At 44.8% G+C, this 22,526-nt stretch overlaps 1 protein-coding gene across 3 annotated transcripts in view; it reads right to left on the bottom strand.

The window, feature by feature from the left end:
- Positions 1 to 22,526, bottom strand: part of LOC118390390 (F-BAR domain only protein 1-like) — a 58,487-nt gene that overhangs the window by 7,377 nt on the left and 28,584 nt on the right. For 2 of the 3 annotated variants that reach the window (XM_035780892.1, XM_035780911.1), the window contains exons 3-16: positions 13,381 to 13,472; positions 7,299 to 7,373; positions 6,277 to 6,418; positions 5,986 to 6,138; positions 5,644 to 5,748; positions 4,576 to 4,674; positions 4,284 to 4,380; positions 4,068 to 4,185; positions 3,839 to 3,869; positions 3,266 to 3,326; positions 1,926 to 2,104; positions 1,678 to 1,702; positions 1,489 to 1,545; positions 83 to 134 (exon numbers count right to left, since the gene is read on the bottom strand). In XM_035780892.1, the coding sequence (XP_035636785.1) occupies positions 83 to 134; positions 1,489 to 1,545; positions 1,678 to 1,702; positions 1,926 to 2,104; positions 3,266 to 3,326; positions 3,839 to 3,869; positions 4,068 to 4,185; positions 4,284 to 4,380; positions 4,576 to 4,674; positions 5,644 to 5,748; positions 5,986 to 6,138; positions 6,277 to 6,418; positions 7,299 to 7,373; positions 13,381 to 13,472 (1,286 nt within the window). The remainder of the gene's footprint in view (positions 1 to 82; positions 135 to 1,488; positions 1,546 to 1,677; positions 1,703 to 1,925; positions 2,105 to 3,265; positions 3,327 to 3,838; positions 3,870 to 4,067; positions 4,186 to 4,283; positions 4,381 to 4,575; positions 4,675 to 5,643; positions 5,749 to 5,985; positions 6,139 to 6,276; positions 6,419 to 7,298; positions 7,374 to 13,380; positions 13,473 to 22,526) is intronic. The other variant, XM_035780902.2, reaches the window with a different exon arrangement.

Here is a 22,526-nt window from a genome sequence, read left to right as displayed (position 1 = left end):
TCCTCTCGATCTCCCTGCTGCTCACAGCTACAGCCATGCACGTCAGAGAGAGGAGAGACAAGACTGACTGACATTCACTCACCTGCTGTGATCCGGACTGGAGATGGAATTGCGTAGGCCGTCCTGCTCTCCCTCTGCAAAGTGTAAACACACACACACACACACAGACAGTTAGTGAAGTTTAATTCATGACTGCTCCCCAATCAGTCCCAATCAGGGGGAGATGTGATTAACTAGAGTGCTTACGGAGGGCAGAGCCATAAGGGAATACCCATTATCTTCCATAATGATACATACCAGCCATTAGACCAGTTCTCTACGCAGCATCAGCCCAGCGCTTTATGCTACTGTTTTAATCAAGGCACTCATCGTTAATCATGTCTGCTCATTCCCCCTGCTTTATTCCATCTCCTCCGCAAATAGCCTCCTACTGTAGCATAAAAGGCTGCTATTCCCCCACTAATAAACCATGTTCCAGACAGACCGAAGTGGGACAAATAGACAGCGTCTTTCAGCCGAGGTCAGCCACCTCTAGGATTTATTACTGGACGGATAGGCACTGCTAAGCCTAGCCAGAAGCAATACAGTAAATCACATTCACAACACCACTTCAGACTGGTAGTAACATTAAAGATTGGGTAATAGTATCCTGGATGTTTATGACCTTTCAACACTGATAGAATACATTGTGGTGAAATGATGTCGGATGTCAATCAGATTTTCCAGATATCTGGATGTTTCAAAACTGTACTGTATATCTTCCCAGAGAGGGGTGAATTGACCAATAGGAAGATCAGTAGGACCAATAGGAAGATCAGTAGGACCAATAGGAAGATCAGTAGGACCAATAGGAAGATCAGTACCCCTCCTGTCTCAGCCTCCAGTACTTATGCTGCAGTAGTTTGTCGGGGGGCTAGGGTCAGTTTGTTATATCTGGAGTACTTCTCCTGTCCTATCTGGTGTCCTGTGTGAATTTAAGTAAACTCTCTTTAATTCTCTCTTTCTCTCTTTCTTTCTCTCTCTCTCTCGGAGGACCTGAGCCCTAGGACCATGCCTCAGGACTACCTGACATGATGACTCCTTGCTGTCCCCAGTCCGCCTGGCCGTGCTGCTGCTCCTGTTTCAACTGTTCTGCCTGTGATTATTATTATTTGACCATGCTGGTCATTTATGAACATTTGAACATCTTGGCCATGTTCTGTTATAATCTCCACCCGGCACAGCCAGAAGAGGACTGGCCACCCCACATAGCCTGGTTCCTCTCTAGGTTTCTTCCTAGGTGTTGGCCTTTCTAGGGAGTTTTTCCTAGCCACCGTGCTTCTACACCTGCATTGCTTGCTGTTTGGGGTTTTAGGCTGGGTTTCTGTACAGCACTTTGAGACATCATCTGATGTACGAAGGGCTATATAAATACATTTGATTTTGACATTTGATAATGTACTGATGCTGAAAAACCAGTGGTGTGGAGAGAGTGCTAACTCCACTTACCCCTGTGGGGGGCGCCCTCTCCCTCCCCCTCTGAACGGCCTGTAGTACTGCTGTTTCCTGTGGAGAGGACAAGGATTCAGAGAACACACTCGCGTGCCCACATATACACATAAATGTGTGGATGCGTACAACAGAGACAGACAGAAATCAAACTATTTTTAACCAGAAGCTGAGTTTAATGGAACTTACTGGAGCGATGCCGTTTCACTGACACCTGGAACAGAGGGTGAGCAGAGTTGTTAATTAGCATCTAAACAATTAAGCATGCTTCTATCCTGCTGCTGTTACAACAACATGGAGAGATAATTACACATATAATACACAGATAAGCATTTCTGAGCTTATCTTTTTCATCACTTCTGATACCACCACATGAAAATAAGTGACACATTTCACCCCATCCATGCCTCCCCTTTGGTCCTGTACTCCCATCGTACCCCTCTGTTGGGGGGCAGTGTGAGTGCCCCCATGGTGGCCTTCAGCTCCATCTCTGTAGCAGCAGAGTTGCTGCTGCTGCCCACTGGACGGATCTGGATGTGGAACTTCTTGGGCTCCTCGTCGTCAAAGTCCGAGTCGCTGGAGTAGAAGTCGTTCTCCTTGTCCTCCGTCGAGCAGCGTACGGACAGAGAGCTGGGTTAAGGAGCAGTGACCTGAGATAGAGGCTTGACTGGAGGGAAGATGGCCTAATGCAGCTTGCCTAGGACAACATCGGGAGTGTCAGGGTTTCCATAGTCCTGTATTATACAGATACCTCATCTATGAGTTTAGAAAGCAGTGGAAAATCTTCCTGTAGGCTTGCTTGAGCTTTATTGCAAAAATGTTTTCACTCAGGTATTTTGTTGACGATAATGCTATACGGCTTTATTAATACCCTCTGGGGCCAGAGAATGAATCCATGTAGACTAGAGAGTATAGGACTGCTGTGACAAACACAGAGACAGAGTGCGCCAGAGGTGACAGTGTATAAAACAGCCAACCACAACATCCTGCAACTCCATCTGACCTTAACTCCATCTCCTTCCTGTTATTACATGCTCATCTGCACGCACGTGTGTTAGTGTCGGTTTGCTCGCAGGCATGTGATGTCAGTGAGTGCCCGAGAGAGAGACAGATCTAGTGTCAGTATATTTGGCCGTTACATAAAATACCTAATGAGTGTAACAACTGTGCTGTGCTGAGGAGAGTGACAGAATGACAACAACAGAGGGAGGTAGCCTGCTATCATGGCCCCCATTGCCCCAGCCTCATAATGGACTGGAGTTGGACTAAGGACAGAGAGAGAATTTAAGTCCATTTAAATGTTCCTTAGGGAAAGGGAAATGGGGATACGTAGTCAGTTGTACAACTGAATGCATTAAAATGAAATGTGTCTTCCGCATTTAACCCATCCCCTCTGAATCAGAGAGGTGTGGTGGGGGGGGCTGCCTTAATCGACATCCACGTCATCGGCGCCCGGGAACAGTGGGTTAACTGCCTTGCTCAGGGGCAGAACACCACATGTTTATGTTGTCAGCTCGGGGAGTCGATCTAGCAATTTTTCGGTTACTGGCCCAACGCTCCTACCCGCCAGGTGTCAGGGAGAACTAGCTAATGTTCTATTCATCTAATAGGAGATGTCTAGAGTGCTTTATGAAGATATAATACTCTCTTACACAGTGCCAGGAAGCCTTGTTTTCAATATGAAGATAAAGAGGTCTGTCAAAGGCAAATATTACAACAATATAGCAGAGAGATAGCCTCTCATCTGATAGTCAGTGTCACTGCCTAGAAAGGATATCATTCTGATTGACATCGGCTCGGATGACAAACCCCTCCTCATCCACCTCCAGGGGAGAGGTCTGTGTGCAGAATAGAGAATACCCAGCAACGTCAGACACAAACATAAATACTTTATCCTAGTGTTTGATATGCTTAATAACATACCTCAACCCAGACTGAGTGATGTTATCATCAGAAGTGTTATATCACTTCAGGGGCAGTGTGTGAAGATTACGACCTGGGTAAGAGGTGGTGCGACCCCCCCCCCCATGTGACACTTGTCTGTTAAAACAGTCCTGGCAACCCACTGTTCTCGACCCAACCTCAAAAGCCCCTTCTCAGAAGGATAAAAATAGGCAAGGTAACCCAACACTGCCAGACACGTCATTGTCACACGTATGATTACTCCCCCTTGCTCATACACACGCACAAATGCACACGGTGACACACACACACGTCCATCTGTCTGTCAGTAAGTTGGAAGGGGCAACGTGATGTGCTGTTTAAACCACCACCACCAGACTGATAATGGAAGAACTGACATTGACTTGATGGTTTTCGTGCCACTGTGTACAAGTGTGAATTAGCATACACTCACTGGTGTCCCCGTCACAGCCAAATCCCTGCAAAAAGCAACACATAGGTGAATGTAAGTGACAAAGATAATATCCCAGATGAAGCTGACAAAAGAAATTGAGGGGAATTGGGATTTATCATCCATGTGTGTGTGTGTGTGTGTGTGTGTGTGTGTGTGTGTGTGTGTGTGTGTGTGTGTGTGTGTGTGTGTGTGTGTGTGTGTGTGTGTGTGTGTGCGCGCTCACGTTGAGTCTGGCTCTTTGTCCCTCTTGCCCAGTCCAGGAATCCTGAAGGCTTTTCCTCGACTCTTCTTACTCCCCTCAGGTACTGAAGCTGTCATGTACTCCTCAAACCCCACCAGGGCTGCCACACATAGGGATATATCACAGTGAGGACAAATGGGACACACACGAACACACACTGGGATCAAACCATCCGTTTATGGTGTTTGTGTGGTGTACCTGGTGGGTCCTTCCCTGTGCCCTTCTGCTCTGCAAACCTCATGATGAGGTTATCTATGCCGATGTTCTCCACGTTCTGTTTGAACTCCTCATGGACCTGAACAGAGGAGAGAGGGCTCCTTACAGTCTGACAAGAACAGCTCAAGAGAGAAGAAGCATACTTGAGAGAGAGGGCTTTGAGTGTGTGTGATGTGGATGTGAAGTTTGACTATAGCAGGACAACCCCTCAGAGAGGGCAGTTAAATCCCTCCAGCCAGACTGTGGCTCCTGGGTCAGTGTCTGGGTGACCTACCTGTCCCACCTGGACGTGGGTGTCCTCTATGGAGTGAGAGTATCCCTTGATAAGCTGTTTTATCTGCCTCAGGTGGGCCTCCTCAATGTCCTGGAACTTCTGTACACAGGATGGGAACACAACAGTGTTCAGACACCAAGATGGGTCCTAATTACAGCAAACTACCCCAAAGCACACCAAAATGCTACTCAAACTACCCCAAAGCACACCAAAATGCTACTCAAACTACCCCAAAGCACACCAAAATGCTACTCAAACTACCCCAAAGCGCACCAAAATGCTACTCAAACTACCCCAAAGCGCACCAAAATGCTACTCAAACTACCCCAAAGCACACCAAAATGCTACTCAAACTACCCCAAAATGCTACTCAAACTACCCCAAAGCGCACCAAAATGCTACTCAAACTACCCCAAAGCACACCAAAATGCTACTCAAACTACCCCAAAGCACACCAAAATGATACTCAAACTACCCCAAAGCACACCAAAATGCTACTCAAACTACCCCAAAGCACACCAAAATGCTACTCAAAATACCCACAAACCACCGCAAAATGCCATTAAGTAGTAAGAACTGAAACCCAAAGGACCCCAAGAAACAAAAACCAAAGGCACTTATCAACCATGGCAACTTGAAAAGAACAGAACCAGGCGCAAACCATAATAGTTCCCATCCCAGATAATAACCAGGTGCTAATCACAACACAGCATGGGGGCTAGAGTAATGGCTTGAAAGAACAGGTCATTTCCCCCTGTCATGTTCTGGGCTGTAGTCTTCATGAAGCCACGCTGAGCTCTCTCTACCCCACTCATAATTAGGGCCAGATCTCCCATTGTAGCTATTAACAGGTAATTGGTCACCAGGATTCCAGTCATCATTTCATACCCAAATATAGCAACGCTCATCGGGTTTGTTAAGCGTTTCCTTGGAAACTGCAGGTAGCCATGGAGATGGGTTTATGTTAATTTAAGGGAACCCCAGGATTGGGCCACACTGATATAACATGTCTGGTTCCTCCATGGAGTCCCGCCCCTAACCCGCCCCAGGACCAGTGAACTGACTGACCTGTGCTGATTCGCTCATCTTCTGCTCGAAGTCTCCTCCCACGCGGTTATACTTCTCTATACACACAGCAAACAACTCGGCAGCTTTCTTAGACTTCAGCTCCGCCTAGTGAGAGGAGAGAGGATGATTATAGACTTCATCCAGTCATTAGTCGAACCTTTATTTATACTGGTGAGAACAAATGATCTGTTATAATAGTAACCTTGTTGGACTCCCTACCATTAGTAGTCAGTAAACTTCCAGCAACCAATCATTTATAAACAGTAGGCACCCACCCTGCGGTCATATAACAGTTAAGACAGATCTACTGTAGTTATACAGAATGACATCTAGTGGACAGACCTTCTCCAGTTCTTTCTGGGGGGCTCCCTCTTTCCTCAGTCTGTCCAGCTCAATACACTTGGAGTGGTATCCCTCCCTGGACTTCTGGAGGTGACCATTCTGGACCTGAACCGCCTGAACAGACTCCAGGGTCGCCACCTGCTCCTCCTTGGTCTGTGAGAAACACACCATACACATATTCTTAATTGTAGATTGGCTGTTATAGATTAGAATATAGTTAATGATTCATGGGGGGGTTAGAGGTGGCATCATCATGGAAACATGGTGAGAAGAGGGGCTTCCTCATGTTACCTTGCGGTGAACTTTGACCTGCTCGTCACCATACTTGTTGATGTCCCGGATGAGGTCGTTCATCTTGCGCATCAGCTCAAGGTGGCAGAGAGCCAGCTTGTCTGATGACACCCGGAACACGTCCCACATAGGGGCAAATGTCCTGAGGGCCACACAGCAGTATGTCACCTATGGTATAAAGTCCTAACGCTAATAATAACATTTACTGAGTGTACAAAACATTAGGAACACCTTCCTAATTTTGAGTTCCACCCCCTTTTGCCCTTAGAACAGCGTCAATTGGCCGGGGCATGGACTCTACAAAGTGTTGAAAGCGTTCCACAGAGATCCTGGCCCATGCTGCTTCTAATGCTTCCCACAGTTGCGTCAAGTTGGCTGGATGTCCTTTGAGTGGTGGACCATTCTGGATACACACGGGAAACTGTTGAGCATGAACAACCCAGCAGTGTTGCAGTGTTCAAAGGCACTTAAATATTGCCCATTCACCCTCTGAATGGCACACATACACAATCCATTTCTCAAATGTCTCAAGGCTTAAAATTCCTTCTTTAACCGGTCTCCTCCCCTTCATCTACACTGATTGAAGTGGATTTAAGGAGTGACATCAACAAGGGATCATAGCTTTCACCTGGATTCACCTGGTCAGTTTATGTCATTAAAAGAGCAGGCGTTCCTAATGTTTTGTATACTCCAGTATACATTTACAGAGGTGACTTCATACATTTTGTTTGAATGGTCCATCTTCATGGTGCATTTCTGGAGTTAAACAAACCAAAGCACCCCAAAACAACACACACAGGAAGTGAAGAAGGCAGAGAGTTCTGGGATGATGGAGTAGATCACATCCCTGACCTATGACCCAGTAATCATGGACCCTAGAGAATCATAGACCCTAATCATGCAGACAAACTACTGTACATCCTCTAAGCACCCTGCCAATATAGAACAGTTGATTTCATTATGATAATAATACTGCTCTCTAAACTGAGATGTTGATGACAATGGTTATCTATTATACTCACCCTAGTGGGCTTCCATTGCTTGCCATCTTGGCCATTTTGCTCATAGACTTGGAGTAGGTTTCCTCGATGGCAGCCCTGAGAACCCACAGATAGATAAGAGTAAATCCCTATGAACCCCTGGCTGGTCAGTAACAAACCAGGCAGTGATAGTCTACTACACAGTCTCAGCATTGGAAATCCTGCATCCAACTGCAGATAGAGCTATTAAACCTACACTCATACCCTTCTGGCTCACAGAAAAACGATTGCATATCGAGGACATCGTCCCCAGTGACTGTACGTACATACCTCAGCCAGAAGCCATGGATGACAGGCAACATTCGCACTGAGCTAAAGGGTAGAGCTGCCGCTTGTAAAGTGCGGGACTCTAACGGGGTAGCTTACAAGAAATCCTGCTATGCCCTGCGACGAACCATCAAACAGGCAAAGCGTCAATACAGGACTAAGATTGAATCATACTACACCGGCTCCGACGCTCATCTTATGTGGCAGGGCTTGCAAACTATTACAGACTACAAAGGGAAGCACAGCCGCGAGCTGCCCAGTGACACGAGCCTACCAGATGAGCTAAATCACTTCTATGCTCTCTTCGAGGCAAGCAACACTGAGGCATGCATGAGAGCATCAGCTGTTTCAGGCGACTGTGTGATCACGCTCTCCGTAGCCGACGTGAGTAAGACCTTTAAACAGGTCAACATACACAAGGCTGCGGGGCCAGACGGATTACCAGGACGTGTGCTCCGGGCATATGCTGACCAACTGGCAGGTGTCTTCAATGACATTTTCAACATGTCCCTGATGAAGTCTATAATACCAACATGTTTCAAGCAGACCCCCATAGTCCCTGTGCCCAAGAACACAAAGGCAACCTGCCTAAATGACTACAGACCCGTAGTACTCACGTCTGTAGCCATGAAGTGCTTTGAAAGGTTGGTAATGGCTCACATCAACACCATTATCCCAGAAACCCTAGACTCACTCCAATTTGCATACCACCCAAACAGATCCACAGATGATGTAATCTCCATTGAAGTCCACACTGCCCTTTCCCACCTGGACAAAAGGAACACTTACGTGAGAATGCTGTTCATTGACTACAGCTCAGCGTTAAACACAATAGTACCTTCAAAGCTCATCACTAAGCTAAGGATCCCTGGGACTAAACACCTCCCTCTGCAACTGGCTCCTGGACTTCCTGACGTGCATGCTTAGTCCACTCTTGTACTCCCTGTTCATCCACGACTGCATGGCCAAGCACGACTCCAACACCATCATTAAGTTTGCAGACGACACAACAGTGGTAGGCCTGATCACCGACAACGATGAGACAGCCTATAGGGAGGAAGTCAGAGATCTGGTTGAGTGGTGCCAGAATAACAACCTATCCCTCAACGTAACCAAGACTAAGGAGATTATTGTGGACTACAGGAAAAGGAGGACCGAGCACGCCCCCATTCTCATCGACGGGGCTGTAGTGGAGAAGGTTGAGAGCTTCAAGTTCCTTGGTGTCCGGATCAACAACAAACTAGAATGGTCCAAACACACCAAGACAGTTGTGGGGCACGACAAAGCCTATTCCCCCTCAGGAAACAAAAAATATTTGGCCTGAGATCCTCAAAAGGTTCTACAGCTGCAACATCGAAAGCATCCTGACTGGTTGCATCACTGCCTGGTACGGCAACTGCTTGGCCTGTGACCGCAAGGCACTACAGAGGGTAGTGCGTACGGCCCAGTACATCACTGGGGCTAAGCTGCCTGCCATCCAGGACCTCTACACCTGGCGGTGTCAGAGGAATTCACTAAAAATCGTCAAAGACACCAGCCACCCCAAGCATAGACTGTTCTCTCTACTACCACATGGCAAGCGGTACCGGAGTGCCAAGTCTAGGACAAAAAGGCTTCTCAACAGTATGTATTGTGTGCCACCCCCCAACCCCTCTTTTTACATTGCTGCTACTCTCTGCTTATAATATATGCATAGTCACTTTAACTATACATTCATGTACATACTACCTCAATTGGGCCGACCAGCCAGTGCTCCTGCACAGGGGCTAACCTGGCTATCTGTATTGTGTCCCACCCACCACCCGCCAACCCCTCTTTTACACTACTGCTACTCTCTGTTCATCATATACAGTGGGGCAAAAAGGTATTGAGTCAGCCACCAATTGTGCAAGTTCTCCCACTTAAAAAGATGAGGCCTGTAATTTTCATCATAGGTACACTTCAACTATGACAGACAAAATGAGAAAAGAAATCCAGAAAATCACATTGTAGGATTTTTAATGAATTTATTTGAAAATTATGGTGGAAAATAACTATTTGGTCACCTACAAACAAGCAAGATTTATGGCTCTTGCAGACCTAATACTTCTTCTTTAAGAGGCTCCTCTGTCCTCCACTCGTTACCTGTATTAATGGCACCTGTTTGAACTTGTTATCAGTATAAAAGACACCTGTCCACAACCTCAAACAGTCAGACTACAAACTCCACTATGGCCAAGACCAAAGAGCTGTCAAAGGACACCAGAAACAAAATTGTAGACCTGCACCAGGCTTGGAAGACTTAATCTGCAACAGGTAAGCAGCTTGGTTTGAAGAAATCAACTGTGGGAGCAATTATTAGGAAATGGAAGACATACAAGACCACTGAATCTTCCTCGATCTGGGGCTCCACGCAAGATCTCACCCCGTGGGGTCAAAATGATCACAAGAACGGTGAGCAAAAATCCCAGAACCACACGGGGGGACCTAGTGAATGACCTGCAGAGAGCTGGGACCAAAGTAACAAAGCCTACCATCAGTAACACACTACGCCGCCAGGGACTCAAATCCTGCAGTGCCAGCCGTGTCCCCCTGCTTAAGCCAGTACATGTCCAGGCTCGTCTGAAGTTTGCTAGAGAGCATTTGGATGATCCAGAAGAAGATTGGGAGAATGTCATATGGTCAGATGAAACCAAAATATAACTTTTTGGTAAAAACTCAACTCGTTGTGTTTGGAGGACAAAGAATGCTGAGTTGCATCCAAAGAACACCATACCTACTGTGAAGTATGGGGGTGGAAACATCATGCTTTGGGGCTGTTTTTCTACAAAGGGACCAGGACGACTGATCCATTTTGAGTGAAAAACTCCTTCCATCAGCAAGGGAAGATGAAACGTGGCTGGGTCTTTCAGCATGACAATGATCCCAAACACACCGCCCGGGCAACGAAGGAATGGCTTCGTAAGAAGCATTTCAAGGTCCTGGAGTGGCCTAGCCAGTCTCCAGATCTCAACCCCATAGAAAATCTTTGGAGGGAGTTGAAAGTCCGTGTTGCCCAGCAACAGCCCCAAAACATCACTGCTCTAGAGGAGATCTGCATGGAGGAATGGGCCAAAATACCAGCAACAGTGTGTGAAAACCTTGAAGACTTACAGAAAACATTTGACCTCTCATTAACAACAAAGGGTATATAACAAAGTATTGAGATAAACTTTTGTTATTGACCAAATACTTATTTTCCACCATAATTTGCAAATAAATTCATTAAAAATACTACAATGTTATTTTCTGGATTTTTTTTTCTCATTTTGTCTGTCATAGTTGAAGTGTACCTATGATGAAAATTACAGGCCTCTCTCATCTTTTTAAGTAGGAGAACTTGCACAATTGGTGGCTGACTAAAGACTTTTTGCCCCACTGTATGTATAGTCACTTTAACCATATCTACATGTACATACTACCTCAATCAGCCTGAATAACCGGTGTCTGTATGTAGCCTCACTACTTTTATAGCCTCGCTACTGTAAATAGCCTATTTTTACTGTTGTTTTATTTGTTTCCCAACTATTGTTCACCTAACACCTTTTTTTGCACTATTGGTTAGAGCTATTGGTTAGAGCCTGTAAGTAAGCATTTCACTCAGGTCTACCTACACCTGTTGTACTCGGCGCACGTGACAAATAAACTTTGATTAGATATCTTACTAGCTTAATGGATCATATTATTATGTACAGAGAATAATAAAGAGCAAATATAGGGTATAAACAGCCAGGCAAAGGGAAATAAATATTCAGCTTCCATACTGTGTAAATGTTGCCCAAACCCACATCTGAATAATAAATGGTTTCATTTTGCAGGAAGAACATAACATTTTAATAACCATCTGTAGTCCGGCGAAAAAAAGAAAAAAAAGTAAATCAGTATATTCTGGAGGGGACAACCCCCTCCCTCAGTATATTCTGGGGGGGACAACCCCCACCCTCAGTATATTCTGGGGGGACAACCCCCACCCTCAGTATATTCTGGAGGGGACAACCCCCTCCCTCAGTATATTCTGGAGGGGACAACCCCCTCCCTCAGTATATTCTGGGGGGGACAACCCCCACCCTCAGTATATTCTGGGGGGGACAACCCCCTCCCTCAGTATATTCTGGGGGGGACAACCCCCTCCCTCAGTATATTCTGGGGGGGACAACCCCCACCCTCAGTATATTCTGGGGGGGACAACCCCCACCCTCAGTATATTCTGGAGGGGACAACCCCCACCCTCAGTATATTCTGGGGGGGACAACCCCCACCCTCAGTATATTCTGGGGGGGACAACCCCCTCCCTCAGTATATTCTGGAGGGGACAACCCCCTCCCTCAGTATATTCTGGGGGGGACAACCCCCACCCTCAGTATATTCTGGGGGGGACAACCCCCTCCCTCAGTATATTCTGGAGGGGACAACCCCCTCCCTCAGTATATTCTGGAGGGGACAACCCCCTCCCTCAGTATATTCTGGGGGACAACCCCCTCCCTCAGTATATTCTGGGGGGGACAACCCCTACCCTCAGTATATTCTGGAGGGGACAACCCCCTCCCTCAGTATATTCTGGAGGGGACAACCCCCTCCCTCAGTATATTCTGGGGGGGACAACCCCCACCCTCAGTATATTCTGGAGGGGACAACCCCCTCCCTCAGTATATTCTGGGGGGGACAACCCCCTCCCATCTCGACGAGGAGAGAGCAAAGAAATAAACAAACAAATCGAAAATAAATCGCTGCAGTTTCACAAGCCTCCCGGCAACAGAGAAATCCCCTTTTCAATGATATAGAGAAGTAGTACCCCCTGAAGATGGGTAGCTAGGCATACAGAACATGTGAATATCTGACATTTCTAATCAACCACTCCTAGATTGTCCTTTTAGATAAATTGAACTTCCCCATCCAGATTGCGAGAGAGCTTTAGAAGACCAGAGAGAAGAGCTGAGGTGAGGGAAATCAATCAGCTCAATGGGTTACTCCGTCTGTCCTGAGGGAAACAGCGTCTCTACAACGTCTCATTTCATTTCCTGACTGCCACTTTGTTGCCTCCACATTTCCTCCCGCCTGTGGGGAATGTGCAGTGGTTGGGATCTTATGAATAATAGTCAAGATTATGACATTGGTCTGACTGTGCAGGTTGTTATATCCCCCTGTAAGAAAAGCCCTGTAAGTCCCAGGCTTAAATACTACAATGAGTCTTCAACTTCCAGCTAATTGACTCATTAAGAGATTGAATAAATACAGAGGACTGCAGGGAAAACAACCCAGGAGGAGGATTTTCCAGACTGAGCATTTTACCTGAGCCGAGTGCCCATATAACATGCAAAACACAGCTACTGCAAATGTGTGTGTAGTAAGACAGGGAGCTCCTTGTCTTGTGGGCTGTGTCTTGTCTTGTGGGCTGTGTCTTGTCTTGTGGGCTGTGTCTTGTCTTGTGGGCTGTGTCTTGTCTTGTGTGAGTGTGTGTGTATCTGTTAACACTCCTGTGTGCTGGTCTGTCCAAATGCAGCACAATAGTGTGGGTTAGAGGGCAGGGTTGGCAGGGGAGAGGCTCCATCAAAGACATGACTATGAAAAGAACCGGCAAGGCCCCGTGTCCTGTATTGGAATCAGTCTTTTTAAAGGCAATCTTCAAAAACCTTAACGAACATTTAGAAAACTAACTTTTTCAAATTAATTAATGAGTTGAAATGTAAAAAATGGATTGAGAAACATCTCACTCCTCCCCATATATCCCATCACTACTGTACCACCCCTCCCACACGTCCCAGCCCAAACAACACCTCACCTCTCACGGACAAACTCTGCCAGCTCCTTGGTAGCAATCTGGCCATGCTTCATGTTATGGTACAGCAAGTCAAAACCTGCATTCTTGTCCCCCTGCAAAAACACAAAGTCCTTGGGTGAGCCACAGAATTATATTGTACTGCATCTCTATGGGTTGAGCTTTATAGATTCTTCAATATGAGAGATGTTATTACTATACATTTTCTGTTCATATAAAATTCTGTCAACACTTCTCTCTGTTACTTATTCCTTGAGGACCTTGGAGCATAGTAACATGAATTGTTAAGGTAAAAAAGGAGGTGAAAGATGAACACAAACAAAACTAATACGTTTTTCTTTCATCATGGTCCTAATATTGTGGATGTGGACGCTTCTCTTGTTGTTAAGCAACCAGAACCAAGCTTGACATATGGTTGGAGAAAACAGAAATGTCTATCTGTCCAACAGAAGCCTGGGAGGAGGTGATGACAAACACAAGTCATTTTGTATTCTTCCATGACCTTTAGTACTGGGGATGGATTCTTGTTTCTCTCGTTGGAGGGGAACCACAAGCAATCATGACACTGGTTTAAGGAAACAAAAATGGATGTATTCTTCCTCCAGCTTTCAGAGGAAGGCAGACGGGGTAAGCTGAGTGGTTTTCAAAAATGCAATTTTCTTCCAAGCTGAAGAAGTCTTCCCACAGGGTCCATTCACATTTTAGATGTATTGTGCTACAATAGAATACATCTGAATTTGCATAGACCCAAAGACTGTCTTCCTTTTGTCTTGCACCTTACCCGCCTTGTGCAGATGTCTTTATTTTCTACAAGACTGGCATAAGGAAGCCAATGCCACACATGAAAAGAAAAACCAGGAGCCGTGCTTGTTTCAAAGACGCGATTCCATCCCTACATATAACACTAACAAAGTTATCACGTAACAGGTGCGTTAGGCTAACTGAGGCAGAATTAAAAATAGCCCATACCTTGAAGCACCCACTTTGATGTCAACAGTGGATCTGTTGTGGAGGCTATCCAGACAGGCAAGCAGCTGCTCCTCAACACTATAAATACCCTGCTAGAGGGACACACACTTTTTCCAAGTAGCAGGGGAATGCCTGGAATGCCAAGGGTCCGGGATAGAGGCTAAGAGCAGGCCAACACCACAACCACCCAAAGTCACAGACACCAAACACAGTCGTTGCTTTGAGACATCTGCCTATAGACAGGAGAGTGGTGGTGGGACAGTAGGGATCAGAGGATTTGGGTTCAAACCCATTTGATTATTTAACAACAGTACACTAGGTAATACAGAGACTTTAATTCACATGTAATTCTCCAAAACCTTTCCTTCTCTATGGAAGGGCAGTTATGGCGTATTCTTTGTCTCTCTCCCATCTGCACCAGTCTTTGTGTAACCCAAGCCAGAGAAAGGTGAGCTGCCCTGCTCTGTCCTAAACACAACGCAGGTATATAGTTCCCTTAACTACGCTAACAGGTACATGTCTCTGACCACATTTGTATATGATTACATACATGTAGTGTATGTGGACACCCCTTCAAATGAGTGGATTTGGCTATTTCAGCCACACCCGTTGCTGACAGGTGTATGAAATCGAGCATACCAAATATTTTCAGTAGAATGTCCTTACTGAAGAGCTCAGTGACTTTCAATGTTTTAAACTACCTCTGGAAACAACGTCAGCCAAATAACTGTTTGTGGGACCTTCATGAAATGGGTTTCCATGGCAGAGCAGCCGCAAACAAGCCTAACATCACCATACGCAATGCCAAGTATTGGCTGGAGTAGTGGAAACGCGTTCTCTGCAGTGATGAATCACGCTTCATCATCAGGCAGTTCGACGGACGAATCTGGGTTTGGCGGATGCCAGGAGAACGCTACCTGCCTGAATGCATAGTGCCAACTGTAAAGTTTGGTGGAGGAGGAATAATGGTCTGGGGCTGTTTTACATGATTCGGGCTAAGCCCCTTAGTTCCAGTGAAGGGAAATTTTAACGCAACAACATACAATGACTACTAGACAATTCTGCTTCCAACATTGTGGCAACAGTTTGGGAAGGTCCTTACTGTTTCAGCATGACAATGCCCCTGTGTACAAAGTGAGGTCCATACAGAAATGGTTTGTCGAGATCGGTGTGGAAGAACCTGACTTGCCTGCACAGAGCCCTGACCTCAACCCAATCAAAACACCTTTGGGAGGAATTGGAATGCCGACTGCAAGCCAGGACTAATTGCCCAACATCAGTGCCTGACCTCACTAATGCTCTTGTGCCTGATTGGAAGCAAGTCCCCACAGCAATGTTCCAACATCTAGTGGAAAGCCTTCCCAGAAGAGTGGAGGCTTTTATAGCAGCAAAGGGAGACTAACTCCATATTAATGCCTATGATTTTGGAATTAGATGTTTGATGAGCAAGCTACTTTTGGCCACATAGTATATCTCTATATTATGAGTGGGAATACTTTGGAACAGATTTCCTAAATTAAAATCAATTGGAGCTGATTTGCTGGTGTTTTTACAGTCTTTTATGTCCAACAATTAGAAAACATGGGGAGACATAAAATCACCCACGGGCCAAATTTTTCCCATGGGCCACCAGTTGGGGAACCCTGATCTAAAACATACAGCATCTAAAACGTACAATAGCCTACAGTATATTCAAATAAGGCACATAGGCGATCATTGAAACATATTTGCAAATAGTCAAATTAGACCAACCAGGTCCCAAGCGGTCTTCCATTCAATTACTGTAACGATGAATGACAGGGGGTTTTCAGAAGAGGAACCCCAAACAAACAGTAGGCCTACATAAAGCTACTACTGTTCAGTCTGTTTAACTGCCAAATGATTTATCTGTGAAAGGAGCTTAAGTCCCCAAACAGAAAATATGACTTATTTCACAGAAACAAAATAGCCTCATCTAAAAAGGTTCGGCCTAATTCTCATTTGACTCTCTTGGTCTCAATTGAGACAGACGATTATCGACACATTTGTGCTTTAGGAATTAGTATGAAAGTAATCCCAGTGGATTTTCTTATCAGTTAATGAATCCAGGGGTATATTTAATATGGTGGCTTGGCTTTCTGAACAACTCTTATTATGCCTTTGTGTTTACAGAAAAGATAAATAATTGCTAGCTAATTAGAAGTTGACCTCCATGAGGGCTGGGGGGGGTTTATCATTCCCGCCATGGCTCATTGTCCCAGCAACAGAGTTCCCCTGCTAACAGACACAGTGGGACAGAAGTATGACAGCTCTTTCATTTATGTGACAGACAGGTGCGTGTGTGTGTAGTAATAGTAATACATTTTTGGGGGAGGGCTTATATTTGTCCTGTTACAAAGTGTGTAATGGAAATGTGTTTCTTCATAGCCCAACTCCCCCCTGAGACACCCGCAGGGAGTGGGGTCACGGGCCAGGGTCACTATTGTACAGCGCTCCTGGAGCAATTAGGGTTAAATGCCTTGCTCAAGGGCACAAAAGCAGACCTTGTTTTTCACTGTGTGTGTGTGTGTCAGACCTGGAACAACTATAGTTTTAACTACGGTATGCTTCGTGGAAAGTAATAATTTTTCCCGGGGGAACAAAGTTACTTTGGAGGGGACAGCAAATAGTTTTAAAAAGCAGTACTTTTTTGTAAAGTATGTTAATAAAGATCTCAGAAAGTGATGACTTTTTAAAAACTATTTTAGTACAGATCTGAGAACGAAACTACTTAAAAAAAATTGAATACAGATCTCAGGAAGTGATTACTTTTCTGAAATATTTGGATTGGCTGCCTTCAACTAATGACAGGGCTGTAACTGCATGTTGAAAATAAAAATAGAATGAATAGAACACACACACACAATCTCCTGTACTATTCCAATCTGACAGTCATATTTGAACTATACAATACATTTATATTTTAACATCTTGTAAAAGTCCATTCTCCTGAATGTCCATTGCCCCAAGTATCAAGTAGATAATCAAGTCAAACCAATTAACTAATGATATTTTGTACAGATAGGTATAAATAAGTTGTGACGCTCAACTACAAGCCACTAAAAAGGTTGAAAGCTACAATTAATGTTATGACACCTGAAAATACCAGAGTAATTCAAAGCCATTTGCAAACAGCAAGTTGGATGCTTAGCAAAAACAACTTCTTTACCTTTTTGTCCATCTAAAGGGATAGTTTAATCAGAATACAAATTAACATCATGCTCCACCTACCTTGGCTGTATTTGATTCAAGAAGGCAGTTTTGAGATATTTAGCTTCCTTAAAGCTGCAGTATGTAACTTTTTGGGTGACCGACCAAATTCACATTGAAATGCGTGTTATAGATCTGTCATTCTCATTGAAAGTAAGTCTAAGAAGCTATACAGTGCCTTGCGAAAGTATTCGTCCCCCTTGAACTTTGTGACCTTTTGCCACATTTCAGGCTTCAAACATAAAGATATAAAACTGTATTTTTTTGTGAAGAATCAACAACAAGTGGGACACAATCATGAAGTGGAATGACATTTATTGGATATTTCAAACTTTTTTAACAAATCAAAAACTGAAAAATTGGGCGTGCAAAATTATTCAGCCCCCTTAAGTTAATACTTTGTAGCGCCACCTTTTGCTGTGATTACAGATGTAAGTTGCTTGGGGTATGTCTATCAGTTTTGCACATTGAGAGACTGACATTTTTTCCCATTCCTCCTTGCAAAACAGCTCGAGCTCAGTGAGGTTGGATGGAGAGCATTTGTGAACAGCAGTTTTCAGTTCTTTCCACAGATTCTCGATTGCATTCAGGTCTGGACTTTGACTTGGCCATTCTAACACCTGGATATGTTTATTTTTGAACCATTCCATTGTAGATTTTGCTTTATGTTTTGGATCATTGTCTTTTTGGAAGACAAATCTCCGTCCCAGTCTCAGGTCTTTTGTAGACTCCATCAGGTTTTCTTCCAGAATGGTCCTGTATTTGGCTCCATCCATCTACCCATCAATTTTAACCATCTTCCCTGTCCCTTCTGAAGAAAAGCAGGCCCAAACCATGATGCTGCCACCACCATGTTTGACAGTGGGGATGGTGTGTTCAGGGTGATGAGCTGTGTTGCTTTTACGCCAAACATAACGTTTTGCATTGTTGCCAAAAAGTTCCATTTTGGTTTCATCTGACCAGAGCACCTTCTTCCACATGGTTCGGTGTGTCTCCCAGGTGGCTTGTGGCAAACTTTAAATAACACTTTTATGGATATCTTTAAGAAATGGCTTTCTTCTTGCCACTCTTCCATAAAGGCCAGATTTGTGCAATATACGACTAATTGTTGTCCTATGGACAGAGTCTCCCACCTCAGCTGTAGATCTCTGCAGTTCATCCAGAGTGATCATGGGCCTCTTGGCTGCATCTCTGATCAGTCTTCTCCTTGTATGAGCTTTGAGTTTAGAGGGACGGCCAGGTCTTGGTAGATTTGCAGTGGTCTGATACTCCTTCCATTTCAATATTATCGCTTGCACAGTGCTCCTTGGGATGTTTAAAGCTTGGGAAATCTTTTTGTATCCAAATCCGGCTTTAAACTTCTTCACAACAGTATCTCGGACCTGCCTGGTGTGTTCCTTGTTCTTCATGATGCTCTCTGCGCTTTTAACGGACCTCTGAGACTATCACAGTGCAGGTGCATTTATACGGAGACTTGATTACACACAGGTGGATTGTATTTATCATCATTAGTCATTTAGGTCAACATTGGATCATTCAGAGATCCTCACTGAACTTCTGGAGAGAGTTTGCTGCACTGAAAGTAAAGGGGCTGAATAATTTTGCATGCCCAATTTTTCAGTTTTGGATTTGTTAAAAAAGTTTGAAATATCCAATAAATGTCGTTCCACTTCATGATTGTATCCCATTTGTTGTTGATTCTTCACAAAAAAAATACAGTTTTATATCTTTATGTTTGAAGCCTGAAATGTGGCAAACGGTCGCAAGTTCAAGGGGGCCGAATACTTTCGCAAGGCACTGTACATCTGTTCTATGGGCACCATTTCTATGCTTCCCGTTCTTAAGTTGAATTTTTGCATCTTTTACTTTCAGTTTTGTACACCAGCTCCAAACAGCTGAAAACACTATATTTTTGGTTATGGACAAGATATGTCACGGCGGTTTAGATGGTACAATGATTCTCTACACCAGGGGTACTCAACTCTTGCCCTACGAGGTCCAGAGCCTGCTGGTTTTCTTTCCTACCTAATAATTAATTGCACACACCTGGTGTCCCAGTTCTAAATCAATCCCTGATTAGAGGGAAACAATGAAACATTGCAGTGGAACTGGCTTTGAGGTCCAGAGTTGAGTTTGAGTGCTCGACACTACACTTGCTGGTTTTGTCACATAAACTGAAATTAGGTGAACTATTAGAATTTTATCAACCAGAACATGGCAGAGTGATTTATGGTTAGTGCATCTTTAATAGACATATTTTGTTACTTTTTTTGTTACTTTGTTACATAACACTTTGGTAATTGCATTTTAATTGCATAAGAATGAGCTGATAGTTTATGTAACTACTGTACAGAAGAGGAATAGTGACTGTTCCTTACTCCACTTGTGTAAAAAAAAAACATTATGCAATTATAAAACAATTTCCAAACAACTCTTGATGTCAAGCGTTACTGAATTACCTTTTGTCTTACTCATTATGTGATAATCATTTTAAAGCTGCAAAAGTAGTCTACTCTAATGTTTGTTTCTTCATCAAATATTTGGCAGCCATCAAATAAATATATTTTTTTGTTATCAAATAACTTGCATATATTTAAATACCTTCAAATATTATTTGGTTTTCTGAGAGGTATTCACAATATTAATTATATGTTTTTCTGAGACCTGTATTTAAAAATCAGTTGAAACTCTATATAAACTATATTCAACTACCCGAGTAGTAGAAAAGTTTTTTTCATATAAACTAAAAAATACAACTATTTTCTGCCCAGGTATGGTGTATGTGCGTGCCAGTATCGCACCCTAAATAACTTATCATCCAAAGATGTCATAAGAGTTAAATCCATGAGAAAATCTCATCATCTTCCCTCTGAGATCATTCATCACACAGGTCTGTTTCATATTACACTCCATGGCCAATGGTCTTTGACAGTTCTCTTTGTCTGATTCATGCAGTCCCCCTCTTCTCCCTCCCTACTCCTTTAAATCAATTAAGATGAGAGTTTTTCTCATGCAAGAGAGAGCACATTACAATGACAACTCACAACTTTCTCACCATGGCTGAGATTACTTTGTACTCCATGAAACACTGAGAAGCTATGTCTGTCAGTCTAGTCTGTGTGGTCAGGTACTGACCAGATTCATGTTTTGCAGCTATTAGTTTTAGTTCCTCAGCCTCAGTGTCGGTGTGGTTCAACGGTTGACCAGAGTAGAGCCCGGAGCGGTTCACTCCCTGACCAGTGTCGGTGTGGTTCAACGGTTGACCAGAGTAGAGCCCGGAGCGGTTCACTCCCTGACCAGTGTCGGTGTGGTTCAACGGTTGACCAGAGTAGAGCCCGGAGCGGTTCACTCCCTGACCAGTGTCGGAGGACATTTTTGTGCTGTGATACAAGCGGGCAGAAAGGCAGGCAGGCATGGCGCCATGTGAAACCTCTCACACAGTGACACAGAGTACAGAACAGCCGGTCTGTCCTCTCACTGGTCAGCAGCATAAACAACCCTGCCTGCCAATCCATCTATCAACAACTACCAGGCCTGGATAGTAAAGGAAACATATCCTATCCTATGCTCAGAGTTGGATATAATATGGTGTGGTATGACATAGCATAGGCCAATATGTTATGATAATGATCTAGTATAATATAGTCGAAATGGCTTGATAGCCCCAGGTCAGTGTCAGAGGAAAGAGCCAGTCTAGCTGACTCATTGAGGTTTTGTGCTTGCGGTGCACTTTGGGCTCAATAGGCATCCCACAGCAGTGTCAGCAGCACTGATGATGTGCCTCTAGTATCCCGTCAGACTACTTTCACATCTAAAAGGACATCGTCATGGAGTCCCCATAACAAACCCATCACCTGCTCTAGTCATTACCTGGTCCACAGTGCTTGGGAGAGACCAGCAGCATCCATGTGGAACTATACTGCACTAACATCACTTCAGATCAGAACACACACAGTCATGTTGCCGCATTGATTCATGGCTTCAGTGCCCCATTGGGGAACAGGCAGGTGGATTGAGCTCTGTGGCACACGTGACACCCTGAGTACAGCACCAACCCATGACAGAGACTGAGCACAATGCAGTCACACACACACACACACACTATCATTACCATCACCAGTGCATTTGCATCTGGCCTCAGGAACCTGAAGGCAAATTTCCTGAAATGGCTCTTTATCTAACGGGACAATGAACGACTATCCAGCTGCCATTAATCTAATTTAGCAAATCAAATAACAGCTCCACAAGGAGGGAGAGAGGGAAAGATGGAGAGAAGGAGCAAGAAAAAAAAGAATGAAAAAGAGGAGAGAGAGGTAGAGAGGAGAGAGACAGGAGAAAGTTGTGAAGAGAGAAGGAGAGCGTGTGTCCTCTGATAACACTCCTACCCGTCCGTCCCTGCCACTGTGTTGTCAACAACCCTCTCCGGACCGCAGAGCCCCGTGAGACCCAGAGACACAGCCAGGCACAACGTGGATGGGAGGGAAGAGCAGAGGCAACACTGGGTTCATTCTGCTGATGAATGATTGGCTGGGTTTAAATTCACCTCAGAGAGCAGAGCGCACTTCCTGGAACAGACGGACACTGTGCCCAGATGAGGCCTAGCAGAGAACACCAATGAATTCTATAAAAAGACATGGATTCATCCAACACACAGTCCTGATAGTTTTCCGAATGGTAGTGCAGGGGGAGGCAGGTAGCCTAGTGGTTAGAGGAGGGGGAGGCAGGTAGCCTAGTGGTTAGAGGAGGGGGAGGCAGGTAGCCTAGTGGTTAGAGGAGGGGGAGGCAGGTAGCCTAGTGGTTAGAGGAGGGGGAGGCAGGTAGCCTAGTGGTTAGAGGAGGGGGAGGCAGGTAGCCTAGTGGTTAGAGGAGGGGGAGGCAGGTAGCCTAGTGGTTAGAGGAGGGGGAGGCAGGTAGCCTAGTGGTTAGAGGAGGGGGAGGCAGGTAGCCTAGTG

Source organism: Oncorhynchus keta, chromosome 1 (assembly GCF_023373465.1).
Source record: "Oncorhynchus keta strain PuntledgeMale-10-30-2019 chromosome 1, Oket_V2, whole genome shotgun sequence".
Taxonomy (NCBI): Eukaryota; Metazoa; Chordata; class Actinopteri; order Salmoniformes; family Salmonidae; genus Oncorhynchus; species Oncorhynchus keta.
This window is presented reverse-complemented; position numbering and strand designations above follow the sequence as displayed.